Source organism: Colossoma macropomum, unplaced genomic scaffold (assembly GCF_904425465.1).
Source record: "Colossoma macropomum unplaced genomic scaffold, Colossoma_macropomum, whole genome shotgun sequence".
NCBI lineage: Eukaryota > Metazoa > Chordata > Actinopteri > Characiformes > Serrasalmidae > Colossoma > Colossoma macropomum.
In genome coordinates, this window is record NW_023495515.1 from 2722501 (window position 1) to 2743223 (window position 20723).

Sequence of the window (20723 nt, forward strand, 5' to 3'; positions counted from 1 at the left end):
TAAAATAAAACAAAATATAAAAATGTGCCATAACTTTTGCACAGATAACATTTTACATTTGTTAATTTTGTTAAGTTCAGCAAATAAACAGTGACTGTCCATTAAAATGTGTTCTCAGAGGGGACGTCAACGCTTTGGATGTTAAGATGTCGATTTTTAAGCGAAATGCTACCAAATATTTGTGCTGCTTTTGCCAGATTTTAACAGTGATTTCAAACATGTTAATATGGCTTTAGTTTTGGTTTTATAGATCTTTCTCCATTCTGGAGCTGCATTACAGAAACTACACATCTTTTGTCCACGTTAAGGTAAAAATATTTTCCGCAAATTTTTATTTCAAAAACGAAACCTTTTTAACTCAGGAAACATCTTTCAGCATCTTCTCAAGGAAATCTTCAACTACTCGATCAGGGTCAGTAATCAACTGTTATGTCTGTAGCCAGGTGACCGGTGATGCACACAGCTGGAACAAAAACATCAAAATAACCATAAATAATGATAAATCAACATTAAACAAAGAACACAAGATAGTCAGCTAGACAGCTACTAACAGCTAAAAACACAAACGTCAAAACTACGGTGCGATAATCCGGGAGTTATTATGAAAGTTACTACTGTAAGTGCACCCAGGCTGATTAATGGGGCGTCGACGCACCCCAGTTTCAGTTTCCATTTCCCAGAGCTTTAGCTGGCTTGCGAGCCATGCTAGCGTTTAAACTCCTGATAAGCGCACGAGAGTAGGGGTGGGCAGTATGGTAAAAATATCACGATATTTGAAGATATTTGCATGACACACAACAAATCACGATAGTCAGAATACTTGTTTTAGACAAACTGGGACTAAAATTATTTTTCTTCAATGTTTTACATTCTGTGGTACATTAAATCCAAATATACATGACTATTTATGCTCCCTTTGTAATGGATCATTCAGTTGTTTAGTGTTCTTGAACTAGCGGCAATATTTCTTGTGTTCTTTGTTCTTCTTTGTGTTATGTCGATTATTTATCATTATTTAAGGATATTCTGATGTCTTTGTTTCAGCTGTGTGCATCACCAGTCGCCGTGGCCGGGAGTCCAGGAGAGCAGGCTGGCGAGTTCAGCTGTTCAATGATCGTAAAAAGCTCACAAAATGCGGTGGCGCTTCACAGGTCTTGGAGGAAGTCTTGCTTTGCCCTCCTAGCGCTGGTGGTACTGTGTGATTGGGAAAGTCCTGACTAGTGGGTGGAATTGGATATGACTAAATTGGGGAAACAACAAAAAAAAACAAAACAAAAACAAAAGTAAAACCATCATTTGGCAATAAATGTAACATGATTTTGCTATATACAGTGAACTTGTTGTGCTGCCTGAAAACAACTTCATTGTATTTTCAGTAGAACGGCAACCAATAGTAATAAAAAGTGAAGAGAAGGTAGGACACTGCGGGAGTCGTCTTAAAGGTCAGCACTGAGGAAATCTGGTGTAGTTCAGTCCAAACTGAAGCGGTCATGGAAACTACAAAGACCAGATTTCAGTATTAGGATGTTTCTGTAATACTGCCCCAGGTCTTGTATGACTGTAAATTCCTCCTTGCCAAGATGGACACTGAGTGGACAGACCTATAAGCATTGTTTTTGTCAATCTTCCGGTGTGGAGTCTAACCATACATCCTCGTCCTGATTTTACTTCCTTTGGTTTCCGGTCACAATAATTGCAGTGTTATTGGGTGGATCATACATACCAGTCTGGGTGGAACCTCACAAGGCTACAGGCATCGCAACACAGCTGGCACACAAATGAATTAAAGACAGTGACCAGTCTACAGTCGACTGTAACGGCCTGTATGATAATGAAACGTGCTAACTTGCCATCTCTGGGCGAGGGTCCGCCGGGAAGTGAAATCAGGATGGGGATGTGAGATTGGACCAGCACTGGCCACGCCCATTTCGCAAGGCAACACAACCTGCAGATGTCCAGCGGCTGCAGCTTTACCCACTTTAAAAGCTTTCATACTGAAATATACACACACAAACACACCTACATGTGTAGTGATACTCCAAATGATTCAGTACCAAAACAGTCACAGACAAATCTGTTCACCCTGAAATTCAAACGCACTGCAGATTCCAGACCCAGACGTTCCTAATTCAATCACCCAACTCCATTAGGCACACCAAACCCCACACACACCCCTCCTTCCCCCTCTTCCTTCTTCTGTTCTTCCTTTCCTTCTCTCCTTTCACTCGTCTCTCCACTCCTCCTTTCACCCTGACATTTGTATTCAGCCCAGAATCCTTCCTCCCTCCTCTGTGTGTCTGTCTTTAACCGTTTTCTCTCTGCCCCCTCTCTCGACTCCCGCCACTCTCAGAATCGTCTAATCGTCTGATCACGTTTCCTCGGTCTGTCGTTGCAGCCGTCACGAGTTGCCAAGTCAAATCCGAAAGACAAACATCCTGTCACAGTAAAGAGACGCCGGAATTTCACTGCCTCAGCAAACATCTCACTGAGAGTTCGCTGGATTAGTGGGAACGAAACCCAGAAACTTCTCCAGGCTTCAGTTCAGCTCAGTCCCATTTAATTTGTATGGAGATTTCTACAAAAATCACTGTCCAGAAACGCGGGTGCCAAATGTGAGGAACAGCCCCTTAAGGCTGAACGCACAGGGCCGGAAAATACTGATAACATTCAGTACTGTGATTAGGACTGAAACAACAACTACTGATAATGTTGATGATGAAATACAATAAATAAACTGTTGGTGATAAATATTATTGATTAGTTGGCTTTATGACGTCTGTGATTCCCATTCACACCTCCTGAATCAAAGTAGGGAAAACAGATCAGCTCAGACTGGTATAAGTAATACAGTAATACAGTAATACAGTACAGTAATACAGGGTATCCATGGCTGAACCTCGGCACTGAGAAATACTAAATTCATATTAAGTCAAAAGTGAAACAGCACAACACTGTCTGCATTTCAGCTAATTCTATTTAGCCTAGCAGACAGAATAAGCAGCACTGGCTAAAGGAAGGAGCTGCATTTTGAAGCTGTTCATCTACACTGTACCGCACACGGACTAGATCGGACGTTTAGTTTCTTCCTTGGCTTTTAGCATCCTGTCCACTCAGTAACTGAGCTTAAGGCCACAGACTTTTTTAAAACTCTATTTTCGGTAAATAAATGTGGACTAAAAAACTTACATTACATCTTTCCCACTGCCACCTAACCAGCATGCTATTTTTCGAAAATGCCATCTACCCAACCTGTAATTTTCCCTATCTGCCATCTACCCAGTCTACAATTTTCCCAGTCTGTGTTTTTCCCAATCTGCCTTTTACTTAGTCTGCAATTTTCCCAATCTGCCAAGCCTGTCTGCAGATGTCCTAGTTTGCCATTTAACCAGTCTGTGATTTGCCCAATCTGCCACGATCCAGTCTGCGATTTTCCCCAATATGCCATCTACTCAATCTGCCAAACTTGTCTGCGATTTTCCTAGTCAGCCATCTTCCCAGTCTACAATTATCCCAGTCTGTCACTGTCCCAATATGCCACCTGCCACCTAAATAATCTGCAGTTCTCCCCATCTGCCATCTACTGAGTCTGTGATTTTCCTCAATCGGCCATTGACCCAGTCTGTGATTTATCTAATCTGCCAACCCAGTTTGGAATTCTCCATGTCTGCCATCTACCCAATCCACAATTTTCCCAGTCTGCCATTTTCCCAGACTGGAATTTACCAAATCTGTGATCCCCAACAAGTCTCAACAAACTTTGACTGTAATAACTCGAGACATCTAAAGGTTAAACGCTTCTAGAATGTACTTCTCTCTGCGGGGCTGTGGAGATGTCTGACGACATGTGGCTGAAACTGAGAAGGGATGTGATTAAAGATGCTGGGATCCATTTATGACTAAACTTGCTTGGAAAAAGTTTATTTATAAATGCTCCTTTCGTTTCGCTTCACTTTCAGTCAAGAGACCAACAGTGATTTATATCTACGTTATATGTCCAAAAGTATGTAGACACTGGCTCAAAAAAGTCTCTTCTGAAATCAAGAGTATTAATAGAGATAGACAGGTACGGGGTTCTCCTCCTGAAGGTACTGGATGGAGTCCAGAGAGCACAGTTGCCCTGCTCCACAGCCCAGTGCTGGGGGGGATTTATACCCCTCTATCTTACACTTGGCACTGGGCACAGTGACATTAGGCTCGTCGCGTTTGATTGGAGATTAGACATACATAGCTGACTCAGTATGCATGTGTCAGTACCTTAAAGCAGCACTAATCAGAGAGACTGTCCGGATACTTCCGCATACAGTGCATCTGTATGTCTTTAGATTATTCAGACTGTAGCATGTGGTCTGTCTCTCACTGAGTTTAGGCTTTTTTAATGCAGTTACAGAACCACAATGCCACACACTCCTACTCATATCTCTCCTCTCCTTCATCGCCTTACGCTGTAGGAACACACCACTGATACAGAAACAATGGGAGAGAGAGAGAGGTGTAAAATACTTACTTTAGGAGCCAGAAACTGGGAAGACTTATTCACAACCCACTTGGGCAGAGAACCTGCAATGAGAGAGAGAGAGAGACAGAGAGAGAGAGAGAGAGAGAGACAGAGAGAGACAGAGAGAGAGAGAGAGAGAGAGAGAGAGAGACAGAGAGAGACAGAGAGAGAGAGAGAGAGAGAGAGAGAGAGAGAGAGAGAGAGAGAGAGAGAGAGAGAGATTCAACATTGAAATGGCACAGAAAAAGATTAAATGACAGCACAGTAAGTTATTGTATATGAGCCTCAGGGCCAGTGTGTGTGTGTGTGTGTGTGTGTGTGTGAGTGTGTGTGTGTGTGTGTGTGTGTGTGAGTGTGAGTGTGAGTGTGTGTGTGTGTGTGTGTGTGTGTGTGTGTGTGAGTGTGAGTGTGAGTGTGTGAGTGTGTGTGTACTCCTCTCTCATGCCATCAAACAGATGTTTATCAGCAGAAACAGCCAGAGAGGTGGCGATTAAGTGGATTTAAACAGCATCATGGGACCTCCGCTGCTGTATCAGACCAAAACCCTTTACAGGTTAAAGGGCCAATCAGGACTAAGCGATGTGGCCATTTAATGCAGTAATAGCCACTGAAATAACAATGATCCTACTCAATATACACAGCACACCATTTCAGTATTTGGAGCATATTAAGAGCTCAGTGTGTGTTTATATGCGAATTTACCTGCTTCAAGCCTCTGCATGTAGATGTATACTAATTTGTAGGTTATGTACAATTCCTTGCAAAAGTTTTCAACCCCCTTCAAAGTCACAAGATTTGTCTGGATTACAAATGACACTTTGATATTTTGTGCTGTGTTATATAATATATTATTTAAAAAGTCTACAAAATAATATCCACGTATTCAGAAATCCCAGTGAGCACTGCTGGATCAACAGTGAGGAAATGGAAGCGGCATCACACCACCAAGGCACTGCCTTTGAAAGCTCAGAGCAAGAAGGGGGAACTTTAAGGGAAGCCACTGAGAGGCTGACAATCACTTTGATGGAGCTACAGAGCTCAGAGGCTGGAGTGAATGTGCACCAGTCAACAATATAAGAGAGCTCTGCACACAACTGGCCTGTCTGGTAGGGTAGCTAGGAAAAAACATCACAGCAAATCTGGAGAATCAAAACTACTCAGCTAAAATGTGGATTGAGGTTTTGCGGTCAGATCAGACAAAAATTGAGCTTTTTGGCCAAAGTTCAAAATGCTGTTAATGGCTCCCTGTGGAACACTGCCCATTCCTCAAACAGCATCCCCACAGCAAAGTATGGGGGCGGCAGCATTAGGGGTGGGCAATCTGACCATTTTTTATCGTTTCGTTATAGATTATATCACCATATCGTCAGTAGTGAAAGAACACTGACTAACTACGTTTCATTACATGAGCATAATTAGGCCTTGGAATTGGATTTTGTGCAGTGCAGTTTGTAAAACATCGAATAAAATCATTGTTATAGTATTTTTAAATGTGGCACTGCAGGTTCTATTTTTGTCTGTTCTAACTTACTAAATCTCAGGAAAACAAAATATTGTGATGCACATCGTGAATCATGAAAATGTGTTTGAGTATCGTGATATATTACTCATGCCACATCGTCCACCCCTAGGCAGCAGCATGTTATGTGTATGCCTTTCCTCATATTGTTAAAACTGAAGGATGAATGAATGGGGCAAAATACATGGGGATACTGCAAGACCACCTGCTTCAGTCTGTTAAAGAACTAAAGCTTGAGAGAAACTTCACCTTTCAGCAGAACAATCATCCCAAGCACAAGGCCAGAGCAGCACAGGAGCGGCTGAACAACAAAAAGATGAATGTTCTACAATGTCCAGGGGCTGAATTACAAAAAATGTCCTCTCTTTTTGTTGTAAGTTCAGATCTGACCGGTCAAGATAAAACAAATTTATATTACAGCAGCAAATCTGATCTTAATGAGGAATCTTATCTTATCTTACAGCATCTTATCCCAAGTTAGGAAATCTTAACCTACTTGATCAAAGTCGACAATCAACTGTCTTGTCTGTGACCTAGCAACTGACAATATGAGCACCACTGAAATGTAAACATGTAATCAAAATAATCAGGTTAGTTAGCCAGACAGCTGACGTTAACTACCGTTACTGATGTTAAACAGGTCAAACAAAACTGAAGTGTGATAAACTAAGCTTTGAGAGCGCCCTCTGCTGTTTATCAGAGCGTCACCGCTCCCCAGTTTCAGTCTCCATTTCCAAACGCTTCAGCCGAGCGCGCTGACGTTACTCCTCCTAATAAACAGACACACGTTCAGTTCTGTCTCCTCAGAAGTGAGGACCCTGTTGGGTTCATCCTAAAGTTAGGACAGGATTTAGGAGGTTTAGTCTAGGTAGGATGTTTGTGTGATGCTGTTTTCTTATCTGGAGTTCATGATGAGATTATGAAGGTAGGAACTGTTGCTCTATAATAGCTACTGTGCTGAACTCAGTCCTGACTGAAGTTGTCATGGTGACTAAAGAGGTCAGATTTCAGACTTAAGAAGTTTCTGTGATACGGTCCCAGATCTCAATACAACTGAGAACCTGTGGCATTATTTGAAAATGCGTCATCCAACCAACCTGAACCACCTGGAGAAAAAATGCCAGGAACAATGGGCAAAAAACAAGTGGTTCTACCAGGTACTAGACTGGTTTTCAATAAAAAAACTGTCTGGAACAATAAGTGTCATTTGTAACGCAGACGAATTCGATGACTTTTAAAGGGACTGTATACATCTGTAAGGCACTGTAGTTGAGAGTGGATCTACATACAAACCTGTAGAAGATTTAGAGGATTGAGCTGCAATTTATGCCTTTATGAGTGTGTGTGTGGTGTGTGTGTGTGTGTGTGTGTGTGTGTGTGTGTGTGTGTGTGTGTGTGTGTGTGTGTGAGAGAGTGTGTTTTACCTTTGGGATCCACCTGCGCCAGGTAAGTTAAGGTACAGCTGGAGGGGCCGTTACTCTGGATGAGGTAACCCGTCTGAATGGAGACCGCCCGCACCATGTCCTTCTTAGGAGGGTATTTCTGACAGAGACACAGAGATACAGAACAATGTTAATGTATTACACTGAAAGGGCCACAGAGGCATTAATGGTCATTTAAATTAGCTGCATGCAGTTATTCACTGTATGTCCCCTTCTAATTACTGAACTCAGCTACTTTACTGTGCAGGTGTTGCTAACACAGGTGTCCAGTTACACACACTCGGATAACCTCTACAGAAAAGCACTGACCAAGAGACGCTCCGGAGCAGCTGCACATGAGCCCAAGGTCACCAAGTCCAATGCCAAGCACGGGCTATAGGGGTATTAAAGCCCCCAGCACTGGGCTGTAAAGCAGTGGAGCTGTGTTCTCTGGGGTGTTGCAGCACCATTCATCCAGAACTAACCATCCAACATCAGTACCTGACCTCACTAACGCTCTTGTGGCTGCAATAAAATCCGCACAGCAATGCTGCAACATCTAGTGTCAAGTCTTTCCAGAAGAGCAGAGGCTGTTACTGCAGCACAGAGCAACAAACTCCCTACTAATACTCTTGACTTCCCAAGAAACATGGGCTCAGCAGGTGTTTAAAAAACTTATTAATCTGACTGCAAAACAAAACACAGTCTTGAAGGAAAACTGAATTGTGAGTACGTATGGTTCTTTAAGGGTTCTATATAGAACCATGAACACTCAGAGAACCCTTTGCATGACTAAAGGGTTCTTTGCATCATGAAAGTGTTCTTTAGACTGATGAAGTATGTGCTGTAGATGGTTCTATATAGCACCCAAAAAGGGGTTCTTCTCTTGCTACGATGTCAGGCTTGTAGAAGAACGCTTTTTTAAAACGGGGTCTATATAGAACCATCCACAGCACATTCTCCGTCAGTCTGAAGAACACTTTCACGATGCAAAGAACCCTTTAATCATGCAAAGGGTTCTGAGTGTTCATGGTTCTATGAAGAACCTTTACCTTTAAATAACGATCGTTTTAAAGTGAGCGCTTCAGTTTTCCTTCAGGACTGTTTAGATAAACATTTGCAGTCAAAAGTAATAAATCATGATATATAGCATATCACAAATCATGTATGTAAACATTGCAAGAGAATCATAGAGTGCCTCAAATACTGTGATACTGTATGGACATCCTCACCCCATTTTGAAGTGTACAGATAAAGAAACATTCCCACAGTTCGTTCTCACATCTAGCAGATTTCATTTGTAAAGCAGACAAACATGCAGTGGTCTGGGACCAGTTTAAGGATTATAATTCTTCGTCAGGTGTGAGTTTAGTCATAACTGTTATCCCGGTACGCCAGAAATAAGAGCAGATAACGTGACGTACAAACAGCACAAAACACACAACAGTCAGCTTTATCTGAGTAGCCGAGACGTTTTCATCACATTTCAAATGAAAACGAAAAAACACAGCAGACCCTCGGTCACCCCCCGCAGTCTAGTCTGTGGGCTTGTTATTTGAGTTTTCTGCTCCACCTTAAATGGTGCTGCAGTTACATTCCGGCGCCTGTACAGACTCCCCAATGTAACTGCTGCTCCATTTAAGGTGGACTGGGAAATTAGAACAAAACCCAATCGAAAAGGAAGAAAACATCAGCCGTGTAGAAAGATGAAAAATATTCAGCACTGTTTTGCCGGGTCAACGGTAGCGTCAGAAAGCAATACTGACACCAGAGAAATATTTCAGATCCCCCCTGGTCGTTAAAACGGGGTCTTATTAAACGTTAAGGGGCATCCCAGAATAATAAGCTGCTATTTTCCTACTAAAGCAGGTGTACTTAAGCATCTCAAATGTCTGTTTGAAACTGTCAGAAATTTCAATTCCGCTGCAATATACACGTTTGGCTATACCACCCACAACTAGTCCCAACCATAATCCTGACTGTGATCCCTGTTAGTATTTTACAGAAGGGGATTTTAGTTTTAAACCTCAAACCGTAGTGTGACCTTCTGGCCTTTGAATGAGAGGATGCTGCTCTACTCTGATTGTGTTTCTCCCCTACAAGTGCAGTTAATAATTCAGGACATGTTTGTTGGTTAAGGCGTGTGATCACTGGGCAGTTTGCACGGTCCTAGTGGGGTTTAGGCCTGGATGGTATCTAAAAACATCATCAATTATATCACCTGCCCCACTGCGGTTTCAGTGTTAACTGGTTTAATGAAAATCTTTCATAAAAAGCAGATGATGTTTGTCTACACTGACCATAAATGACTCTGTAGTTCTACAGTTACAGACTGTAGTCCATCTGTTTCTCTGATACTTTGTTAGCCCCCTTTTACCCTGTTCTTCAGTGGTCAGGACCCCCATGGACCCTCACAGAGCAGGTACTATTTGGGTGGTGGATCATTCTCAGCACTGCAGTAACACTGACGTGGTGGTGGTGTGCTGGTGTGTGTTGTGCTGGTACGAGTGGATCAGACAAAGCAGTGCTGCTGGAGTTTTTAAACACTGTGTCCACTCACTGTCCACTCTATTAGACACTCCTACCTTGTCAGTCCACCTTGTAGATGTAAAGTCAGAGACGATAGCTCATCTGCTGCTGCACAGTTTGTGCTGGTCATCCTCTAGTCCTTCATCAGTGGTCACAGGACGCTGCCCACAGGACGCTGTTGGCTGGATATTTTTGGTTGGTGGACTATTCTCAGTCCAGCAGTGACACTGAGGTGTTTTAAAACTCCAGCAGCACTGCTGTGTCTGATCCACTCAGACCAGCACAACACACACTAACACACCACCACCACGTCAGTGTTACTGCAGTGCTGAGAATGATCCACCACCCAAACAGTACCTGCTCTGTGAGGGGTCCATGGTGGTCCTGACCACTGAAGAACAGGGTAAAAGGGGGCTAACAAAGTATCAGAGAAACAGATGGACTACAGTCTGTAACTGTAGAACTACAAAGTGCACCTATATAGTAAGTGGAGCTGATAAAATGGACAATGAGCGTAGAAACAGGGAAGTGTGCTAAATGAAGTGGTCACTTTCTGTCTATTTTCATAATTTTATAATTCTTCTGAACCCTCGGGACACTTGAGCTGTACGGGTAACACTGGGAATGTTCATCAGATGGTATGTGACAGTTTACTCTGCCATAGTTTATTAACGGTTTATTAACACCCACTAATAATCCACCATCTTATCAGAAAAAGTTCATAATTTATTACATTTACATTAAATTATTATTTTATATCGTATAGCAAGCTGTTTAAAATGAAATTAGCTGTTGATTATTGACTCTGAAGTATCATCAGCTTACTTGTGCGTCACCTCAAACCTATGACTGCGGCTCTATCGCCCAGTATAAGTCCCCACGACTTGATCTCTACAGCAGCCTCATAGTTCCAGTGCAAAACTAAAGAAGCACCGAACATGTCTGGACTACATTTGGGGTAAAGAGGTGAAAACTGTGTGTTTGTTAGGCTGAAGCATCAGTTTAAGGAGTGGGTGGGGTGGTGCAGCTGTCACTGCTCTGGACGACATAAGTATGTATGATAAAAGATGCAATACAAAGCTTCACTCACTGGGTGTTTGACGGAGTAGTTCATGATGATGTAGTCTTTGCCCATGGGCAACCAGGAACGCAGAGTGATGACATCACGGTTCTTCAGGGGTTTCGGGCACTTCCCTTAAAGACGGAGGAAAACAAAAAAAAACATCAGCATCAAACAGTAAACGACAATGACAAATTCTGAACCATTAATGCTTTTAATGAACTATTTCTGTTCATTTTATATCACCATCATAGTATAAAACTTACTGGTATAAATAAATAAACAGATAAACAACACAAATACACAAAATAATGAACTATTTATATTTACTTTTAAATTATATCAGTGTGCTTTTAAGTGCTTTTAAGCCAAAATAACAGGATCCACAATCAAAAACTTAGTGTATTAAGTAGGGATGACTTGGGATAGTCAGGAAAATGGTATCAAATTCATTAGTAAATTAGTGTTTGTGTTTATTGTTTAAGAAAATGAGCTTCTCTCGAACGAGGCACATTAAGAATAAAGAGATGTCTGAACTCTATACCACAGAGGACGGTGTACAGACAGCATCTTACGTTTTGGTCGAAGGTTCTAATCTGCTTGATCCAAATAAATAAACACAAATATCATCTAAATGCTACTGCATACCAGATGAGAAGCCTCACGCAACAGATAGTACAAAGCACAGCCATAGCACATAGGAAGTATCACATAAAAGCAGTGATAAATATCAGGTTTAAGCTCAGATTTCTTAACAATTCAACCCAGTTTTGGGGAAAGTGTGTGATGACTTATGGGTTAGCACAACGCTAACTGGAGGCTATATCTCTAGCAGAAGACTAAAGAAGCAAATTTTAGGCCTAGTTCACATGCTATCTGTTGCGTCGTAAACATATGTTTGCAAAATCGAACAAATAATAATATAATAAAAGTAATGACAGTCGACAGGCGTAAGTGGTGTGAGGTGAAGTCATCGTGGAAACCCATAAGATCTCACAGGAGTAGTAGCCGACGTCTGCGTTGACGGTCAGTTTGCCGATGTCGAATGTCTCAATCACGTTCGAGTCCCATTTCCTCCGGTAATCGATGTCGTGGAGCACGTCGTACATGGTTTCTGCAGAAACATCCTTGCAAACCATCCGACACTGAGGGCAGAGAGATAGTAAAGACTCCATTAACCATAATGCATCACTAGCCTCTGAGCAGATAGCAAAGATGGAGACAAGATGGAGTCAAAGTATTATCAAACATCACATTTTGAATGCTTGTAGTGAGCCTTTGTCAGGTTTTCATACATCATTAAAATCAGCAGGGTTTAATTTGTGCTGGAACAAACAATATCCGTATTCAGCAACTTCCAAATTCCGTGTTCACACACTATATACATTTCACGCAATCTTTACAGAGAGATATATTTTCTACAAACAACTTGACAAAGTTTAAAAAAAAAAACAAACAAACATGCGGTCTCAGCTCACTTTCGACTCCTGTTTGAGCACCTGTAGTGCCAGAAATGGTGACAAAAGAGAAAAAAAAACAAAAACAAAAAAAAACACTGACACTGTTTATCACTTGTGAATGCGCCATTTACATTTACGGGATTTAGCAGACGCTCTTATTCAGAGCGACTTACAATTTGATCATCTTACACAGGTAGGTGAAGGTAGTGTTAGGAGTCTTGCCCAAGGACTCTTATTGGTATAGTGTAGGGTGCTTACCCAGGTGGGGGATTGAACCCTGGTCTACAGCGTAGAAGGCAGAGGTGTTACCCACTACACTACACCAACCATAGCAGCCCTACTGCTGTGACTGTTCATCCCTCCAAAGAGCTCAGTAACTCCACTAAACCGCTGCCTTGTGACATTAATTTAACTACTTATGCATTAGAAGTCGTTTGTTTTGTTTTAGGAAACTCTTGTACGTGAGAACGTTGATGCTTGGGGACTGAGTTATTGTTCCTGTTGGCCCTTATTAGCCCTACGATCCAACATTATAATCAGATGGTCAGTGTCTGATGCAACTTTAACGAGACCAAAAAAAATAAAACAGCTACAGAGCACAATAAACTTCTCCTTTGCAGCTGGCTTAATGTTTTGTTCCTACTCAGCACTTCCTACTATTGTTTAACGATGCTATAACTAATTAGGTTCCCAACTGTTTTCAAGTTAATGCTAGCGCTTCAGAGTCGAGACTCAATTACGCGGTAGGTGTTACCTTGTGAGGCTAAGATGTGGTTTAAAATGATATTTACAGTGGCCTCCAGCAACACCAATGCACTTTCCTACACAGCGTCACATGAGACGTTCTTCTGCGGTGGACTGACGAGAGATAGGCATCTCTCTCACACACACACACACTTTCCACTGGTATGATCACCCACCAACAGGGGTACATCTCTCCCACACTATCCCCAACAAAAACAGAGCTTATTTAACATCTGAATTTCAACAAGGCTGAATTTGGCTTGGTTTTCACGGCTAGTTTGTTTGTCCAAAGTCCGAACCAGAGTTTGACTTTTTGTGACACTAAAGCTGCGTTCACATTACAAGCCTCGTTGCTCAAATCCGATCTCTCTGACACTGTGATTCACACTCGTTTAGGTAAGAGACTCAAATCTGTCATTAATGTGACGAACCGGCGTCCTGAAATGACCCTCATGAGCTCATCCTACTCAGTAACGTCACGTGAATGAATCACGTTCATCATCAGCACAAACTAACGAGCAGAACAAGCTTCGCTGAGAAGATCATTAACTCTGATCAGCTCTCAGCTTCATTATTAGAGCGAGACGAAGGAGAAAAAGGTGAGATGAGCTGCTTTTCCACCGTTTACAGGCTTTAACTTCTGTTCGGCGCTGCTACCATGGTAACGCTGAATGATGGTGCAGTGCAGTGGAAAAAAAGCACATGAATTCCGATCTGAGCATCACATTAAGGTCACATGGCCACGAATCAGATACGTATCCGATCTAGGACCATATAGGAAAGTGGCTCAGGTCGGATTTGAAAAGATCAGATTTGTGTCCACACAGCCCTGAAAACATCAGATCTGAGTCACATTAGGGCGAAAAAATCAGATTTGTGCCACTTCAGCCTGGTAATGTGAACGTAGCCTATGTTTGTAATTCGGTTTGGTTGGTTTCTCAATGCAACGGCTAAAGTGCACCAAATTATACATGCAAGTGTTTATTAGTCAGACATTTAGCAGAGATACAAGTGCTCTGTTCACATTTACCGCCATCTTCACATTCACCACCTTCACATTCACCACCTTCACATTCACCGCCATCTTCACATTCACCGCCATCTGAGCCAAAAAACTCCACATATTTGCATGTAAATAGACGCTTAACATCCATATCACAATCAAAGCAATTAAAATGGGCCTCATTGACCAGTATCTTCCTCAGTATTTCCTAAATGTGTTCTTGAGAAAAAGTCTCCATCAGATTCATGTCGTGTTCTTAAAGCGCAGAACTGTTCTCTCCTCTGTGCTTAAGTGTGTGTAGATTCTGTTCTTACCTAAGAACAAACCCCACATAAGAAAACACTGGAGAATCTTCATGAAAGCTGCGTAAGGGGGTTTAAAAAAGAAACTTCTGGTTGGTAAATGAGGCCCAATAAGCCTTACTTGACATCTGCTTCTTTATGATTGGTTTATCAATTTGAATGTAACATCAGGTCGCTGACACAGTGCGTTGTGCCAGAATTAAATACACTGCTTCAGTATCACTTTATTGTTCTGCCTTTATCAGCAGCAGCTCCTGCTGCAAGAACGATATGAGTGTCTAAACAGTGAGATGTTAAAACAGGCAGGCTATGCAGAGGATACAGCGCTGATGTGCTGCTAGAGGAAGAAGCAAAGCAGGCTCTGATGCTGAATTCTCTCATTTGGTGCAAACAGTCACAAAAACGGCTTCCCATTAGCAGCGAACTGAATCGGAGTTCATTCAGAAGCGAACCGAGACCTGTGATTTCTGCAAGACCACAGTTCATTTGGACCCGAGCGCGAGTGGAGCGTTCACACATCAAAATGAACTGAAATAAAGAAAAGGACTGATACACCAAACCCACCAAACTGAGCCATTATCACCAGCTTTTTGTTCAACTTTTGTGTTCCACCTTAAATAGAGCAGCAGTTAACATTCTAATATACGTTATACTGGGAGCCCTACACATCAGACCTACAGGAGCTTTTATGACTCCCATTCTAAATCCATAGGCATTAATATGGAGTTGGTCCCCCTTTGCAGCTCTAACAGCTTCCACTCTTCTGGGAAGCTTCTACAAGATGTTGGAGAGAGTCTGTGGGAATTTCTGCCCATTCATCCAGAAGAATATTTGTGAGGTCAGACACTGATGTTGGACGAGAGGGTCTGGCTCGCAATCTCCGTTCTAGTTCATCCAAAAGGTGTTTGATGGGGTTGAGGTCAGGACTCTGTGAGGGCCAGTCAAGTTCTTCCACACCAAACTCAACCAGTCAGGCCTTTATGGAGCTGCTTTGGTCACTGGGGCTCAGTCATGCTGGAACAGGAAAGGTTCTTCCCCAAACTGTTCACACAAAGTTGGAAGCATATAATTGTCCTAAAAGTCTTTTTCTGCTGAAGCATTAAGGTTCCCCTTCACTGGAACTGAGGGTTCTAGACCAACCCCTGAAAAACAACCCCATATCATCATCCCTCCTCCACCAAACTTTACAGCTGCACAGTGCAGTCAGGCAGGTAACGTTCTCCTGGCATTCACCAAACCCAGACTCGTCCATCAGACTGACTGATAGAGAAGCGTGATTTCTCAAGTGAGTTGTCTCAAACGTGCGTCTTGTTGGAAAATGTTAGTCATTTATGCTTCAGTACCACCTCGTCCACAGCCTGCTGCACACGGCTGACCGAATCAAGTGACTTTTTAGGCGAGAATGAGAAGCCCAGCAACTGCTCTAGTGTCCATGTTAGGCTAAAGCTAGGCATGGCGACATGGACGCCTGGCGTGAATTCAACTAAACCAGCTATAAGTTTAAATTTTCCATATACTAACAATGATTGTTCTATCTAAAGGCCTTTGCTGATGAAACGTACTGTAGTTTAGGCTACAACCTTTGTGGCTTTTGTAAAGACAAAGCTACTAACTAGACAAACGCACAGTAGCATAATTAGAATATTCAAATTATTCAGGTAACTCTACAGTCTAATCCAGCGGTATAACAAACGTGTGCGTGCAGACACCCTCAGGCTCTCACGCTGCAGCAGAAAAATCACGTAAAGTCACATTACAGTCAAGCTACTGAACACAGCTGTGTTCCGCCACACTGCAGAGACGCCATATGGATAAATCTCCCCAAAGAAAAGTCCAAAATAGCAGCGTTTTCCAGTCATTAAGTACCTCATGCATACAAAGACGCACATGGAAAAGGAACATGATGCAACGAAATGAATCCATATGCAGTCCAGGCTGTACATGTTTGTGCCTCCGTCCAGTGACTCTGAATGCGATTCCTGTTAATCACAGTGTAACAGAAGGTAATTCAATATTCAGTGGCATGGAAGACTGTGTGCTTGTATTTGTGCAGATCAGTATTACTGAGGCACAGAGGTGGATGATATAACTTACATAACATATAGACACATAATATTCCTAATAATAATAATAATAATAATAATAATACTTTTTATTATTAATATTATTATTATTATTAACAGTAGTATAATAATTCAGGAACACTAGGGTTCCGTTATTATACTTAAACACAGTATCAGAATGAACAACAGAGAACACTTCTCTCCCCAATTCCACCCACTAGCTAGGCCTCCCCCAGTCACACAATACCACCAGCGCTAGGAGGGTGAAGGCCAGCACAGGCTTCCTCTGAGACCTGTGAAGTGCCGCCGCATCTTTTCGAACTGCTGCTAATGTAACTTCATTGGAGAGCTAAACGCGCTCTGAGGAAAGCACCAACCGCCAGTTCTGTTACGTCAGCTATCAGACGTAAAATACTAGCGCTGGCTAGCATGACGCCGAGTAATGGGGGGCCATCCTGCCCTTCCCCTAAAGCTGGTATTCTGAAGGTGGAGCAACGGTAGTGGTTAGAATTCTTCATAAGCTACTAGGCTCCCATCACACAGCAGGTAAAAGTGGCCCAAATCTGATTTTCTCATCCAAATCCTATTTTTCGCCAGTCGCTCCCGGAGGATCAGCTTCATCTTCACCAGCATCACAGGAGCCGTCATGAAGCTTCACTGACTGACAGCTGGGCTCATCACCCAGAATGTGTTCAGCTCGGCGTAAAAAGGGCGCTACTCGGCCACTTCTTTGGTTCGCGCCCTCGGATTCTTTAAACGTTGCTTTCAGATTTCTTTCAAAATCTCTTCGAACACGGAGCGGGTGCAGAAACATCAGCCTAATCGTTTATGAGTCTCAGCAGCACGAAATTATGATGATTGTGGAGTTGGATTGACGTAAAAGTCGTATGAATTTTCAAGTCCCTCTGCATTTGACCCATCCACGCAGTGAAACACCACATACACACTAGGGGGCAGTGAGCACACTTGCCTGGAGTGGTGGGCAGCCCTATCCACAGCTCCCGTTGAGCAGTTGGGGGTTAGGTGTTTTGCTCAAGGGCATTTCAGTTACGTACTGTCGGCTCAGGGGATCAAACCGGTGACCTTCCGGTCACAGGGCTGGTTCCCTAACCTCCATGTTCCCTAACATTTATACCGGTAAACCTCACCCGTTAGTGAGCAGCTGAAAACGAAGGAACGAAAAGGATTTTTTCCTTAATTTACTTTCTTTCAGCTGCAAATCTCTCTCTATCTTCTCTACGGATCTTTCCCATCCCTACGGACCACCCCACTCTCTCGCTCCATTTTCCTCCATTATCTCCCCTGACACTGAGTGAAACTCAAGAGATAATGAGAGCAAATGAACGAAGGTGACTGCAAGGAACCCGAGAGAGAGCGAGAGAGTTCTCACCGCACCTTCTCACCTGCAGCTGTGAGATTTTTCTACTCAGCATCATAAAACAAGCAGCATCACACCTTCACACCTTATGAATCACTCGGAAACGTCACCTCCGCTGCAACAGACAAACATTAATCAGAGCCTCCTGCCAGAATGAGACATGTTACCATCACTACCATCTGTAGTAAACATTCCTACTCACCTCCGACTGCGCTGTGGTGTTGTCTAGAGTGAGATTTTCCAGGTTAAAGACCAGGAAAATACGCTTCTGATGATATTTAAAAAAAACAAAAAGTATTCTGTTGGTAGTTTGTTCATGGAGGCTGGTTCAAGCAGCAGATGCTGTGCTTTAAGGTGTGAGATGTGCACTCTCTCAGTCTCAGACACACTGCCCACAGACTAAAAGCGCCACAGCTCTCAGAATCACACCTGTTGCAGAGAATTTAAACAAAGATTTAACTCTGACTGAAAGGTAGGAACCTGTCACTGGGTCAGTGCCCCTCCTGTCACTGGGGTGGAACCCTCATGGCTCCATCTCAGTACCTTTAGTCAGGGAACATAACTGAACCATAATCCACTGAAATGATATGTTCTAAGCTGTACTGACTCCACACACCCCGTCTCGTCTCCAGGCTTTTATTTTACTGTTCTGTTTAAAACATTCGGTTATGAAAAGGTACAAATACGAACTTTTCACCTGGAAAAACTTATTTAAGGTTCACAATCAGACCTGAAAACCACTGTTGGAGCTTTGAGGGAACATTTACACTGTTTGTACCTTGAAGGAAAAGTGTACAGTGTAGGTAGCAAGTAAAGCGCGATATCTTCAAGCTCCTGCCAACAACTCCACTTTATTTAACAGGCATTTGCTTTTGTTGCTACCCAGTCTGTGATTGGTCGTTGTGCAGGTCAGTCAAATGGCCCTATAGTTCTCAAACACTATCCCGTCTGGCTTACAGGCCAGCATTTCAGCCCAGTCTTGCACAGCTTGCGGTAGAACTGGCTTCATGTCGTGTAGCATTTCCACACTGAAGTATTTTGGGCTTTGTGTTTGGTAGAAAAAAATATTTCTGTTCTCTTGTTTTCTGGGCACTGTCCTCAACTCGTTAACGTCAACTGCTGCCCACAGCACCCACGAGTAGATTTATTCTACGACTGGTCTATGCATTCCCCAGCCCACACACATCAGAAGTCGCAGAGGCTTAAGTCATTTGGCTCTGTGGTGGGCCTCCAGGACCTAACTGCCCACACCTGGTCTTACACCCGCCAGATTCAATCCATAAGATTCAATCCTGAGGTTTCTGGGCACCAACAAGATAAAAAGCCAAGCCATCGGTTTCACACAGACTGTCTTTTTACAGAAACAGCAAACTATTGTTAAAGTTAAACTACGGTATGTACAGCTCATACACGTGACATTCTGACCCAGAGAAAAGATCAAATTATGCTGGAAACCTTTCCAACAGTCCTAATCAATCTACAGCTGTTGGCTCCCCCACCCACGTGCAGTGGAGTGCAGTGACCCATATTGAGTTTGGAATGGGCCTGCAGAGGTTTGGAATTAGAAAAGGTTTTTTTGTGATTTGTAAAATATCAAACCAGGCCATTAAAGTGGATCGGTTCTCCATAGAGCACCTGTGTCCTGGGGCAAAGAGGAAAAAGGCTGGTTGAGGAAATAGAGAAAGGGATTACAATGTTTTACTGAGGTTAGAAAACTCGTCTAGAGGAAAATCAGCAGGCAAGAAAGAAATAACAGACAGACGTGCACACCAGGTAGATCTGTCAAAACGACTATCCAGAGAGTGAACGATTTCCAGAAACAGAGAGGTTCTAGGTCTAGAATCCAATGTTCACTGTACATGTCTGTTTAGATAAACCAGTGTTGACTCCAGACGCCAGTCTTAACTAACGCGGGGTTGGTTAGATCTCAGTTGGCGGGTCTGTTTAAACACACTGCTCGACAGCATTGGGGGGTAACGAGGTAGAAAGAAACAGCAGAGGTGGGAACAAGTCACTATGTTACACGTAACAATTAAGTCTCAAGTCTTCACACTCAAGTCCCAAGACAAGATAGAGTCTCGACTCAAGTCCCGAGGCAGTACAGGCGAGTCTCAAATCAATAACCCTAATCTTCGAGTCCTAAACAAGTCAGTAAGTTCAGCTAATTTAAGGCCATAACACTGAATAATGGTAACAGTACTACAGCCTTTTAATGACAGCATGTACCAGTGAATGGCTGTATATTAGTGTTTTATTATTATTGTTTTTTTACCCTTCCAAGTAAAATACAGAATCCATGGTACACGATAACCATGACAGTCATACTCTACACACAAACAGTACTGCAACTACACATGAGAGAAAACCTTTAAAGAACTTTACACCTGAACGTTGGGTTCACAGGGTTAAGTTAAAAACTAGGTCAGCTCACTGAAAAACAACCGCTAATTTGAATTTAGACACCAGAAACCAAAACGATCGAGCTAAACAAGGTTAACAGGAAAGACAGGAAAATGATGGTAAATGTACAAAAAGCTGAAGTTGACTTTTTTCCACCAGCAGCTTTTTTCGATTTTCCGTTCCACCTTATATGACGCAGCAATCAGGCGCCGGAATGTTACTGCTGCACCAGTTAAGGTGGAACGACGAATTCCAATATGAAGCTGCCAAATAAAAAAGCCAACTTCAGCTTGGTGGTGAACGTCGTGCTTGTTTTACCTGCAGAAGCTGTTAAAATTGGTCGAACAGA

General features: G+C 42.7%; 1 protein-coding gene across 2 annotated transcripts in view; it reads right to left on the minus strand.

Annotated features, from left to right (window-relative positions):
* stard10 (StAR-related lipid transfer (START) domain containing 10) overlaps positions 1-20723 on the minus strand; it is a 55222-nt gene that overhangs the window by 6703 nt on the left and 27796 nt on the right. For both annotated transcript variants that reach the window (XM_036562746.1, XM_036562747.1), the window contains exons 2-5: positions 12022-12169; positions 11055-11158; positions 7439-7556; positions 4505-4557 (exon numbers count right to left, since the gene is read on the minus strand). In XM_036562746.1, the coding sequence (XP_036418639.1) occupies positions 4505-4557; positions 7439-7556; positions 11055-11158; positions 12022-12169 (423 nt within the window). The remainder of the gene's footprint in view (positions 1-4504; positions 4558-7438; positions 7557-11054; positions 11159-12021; positions 12170-20723) is intronic.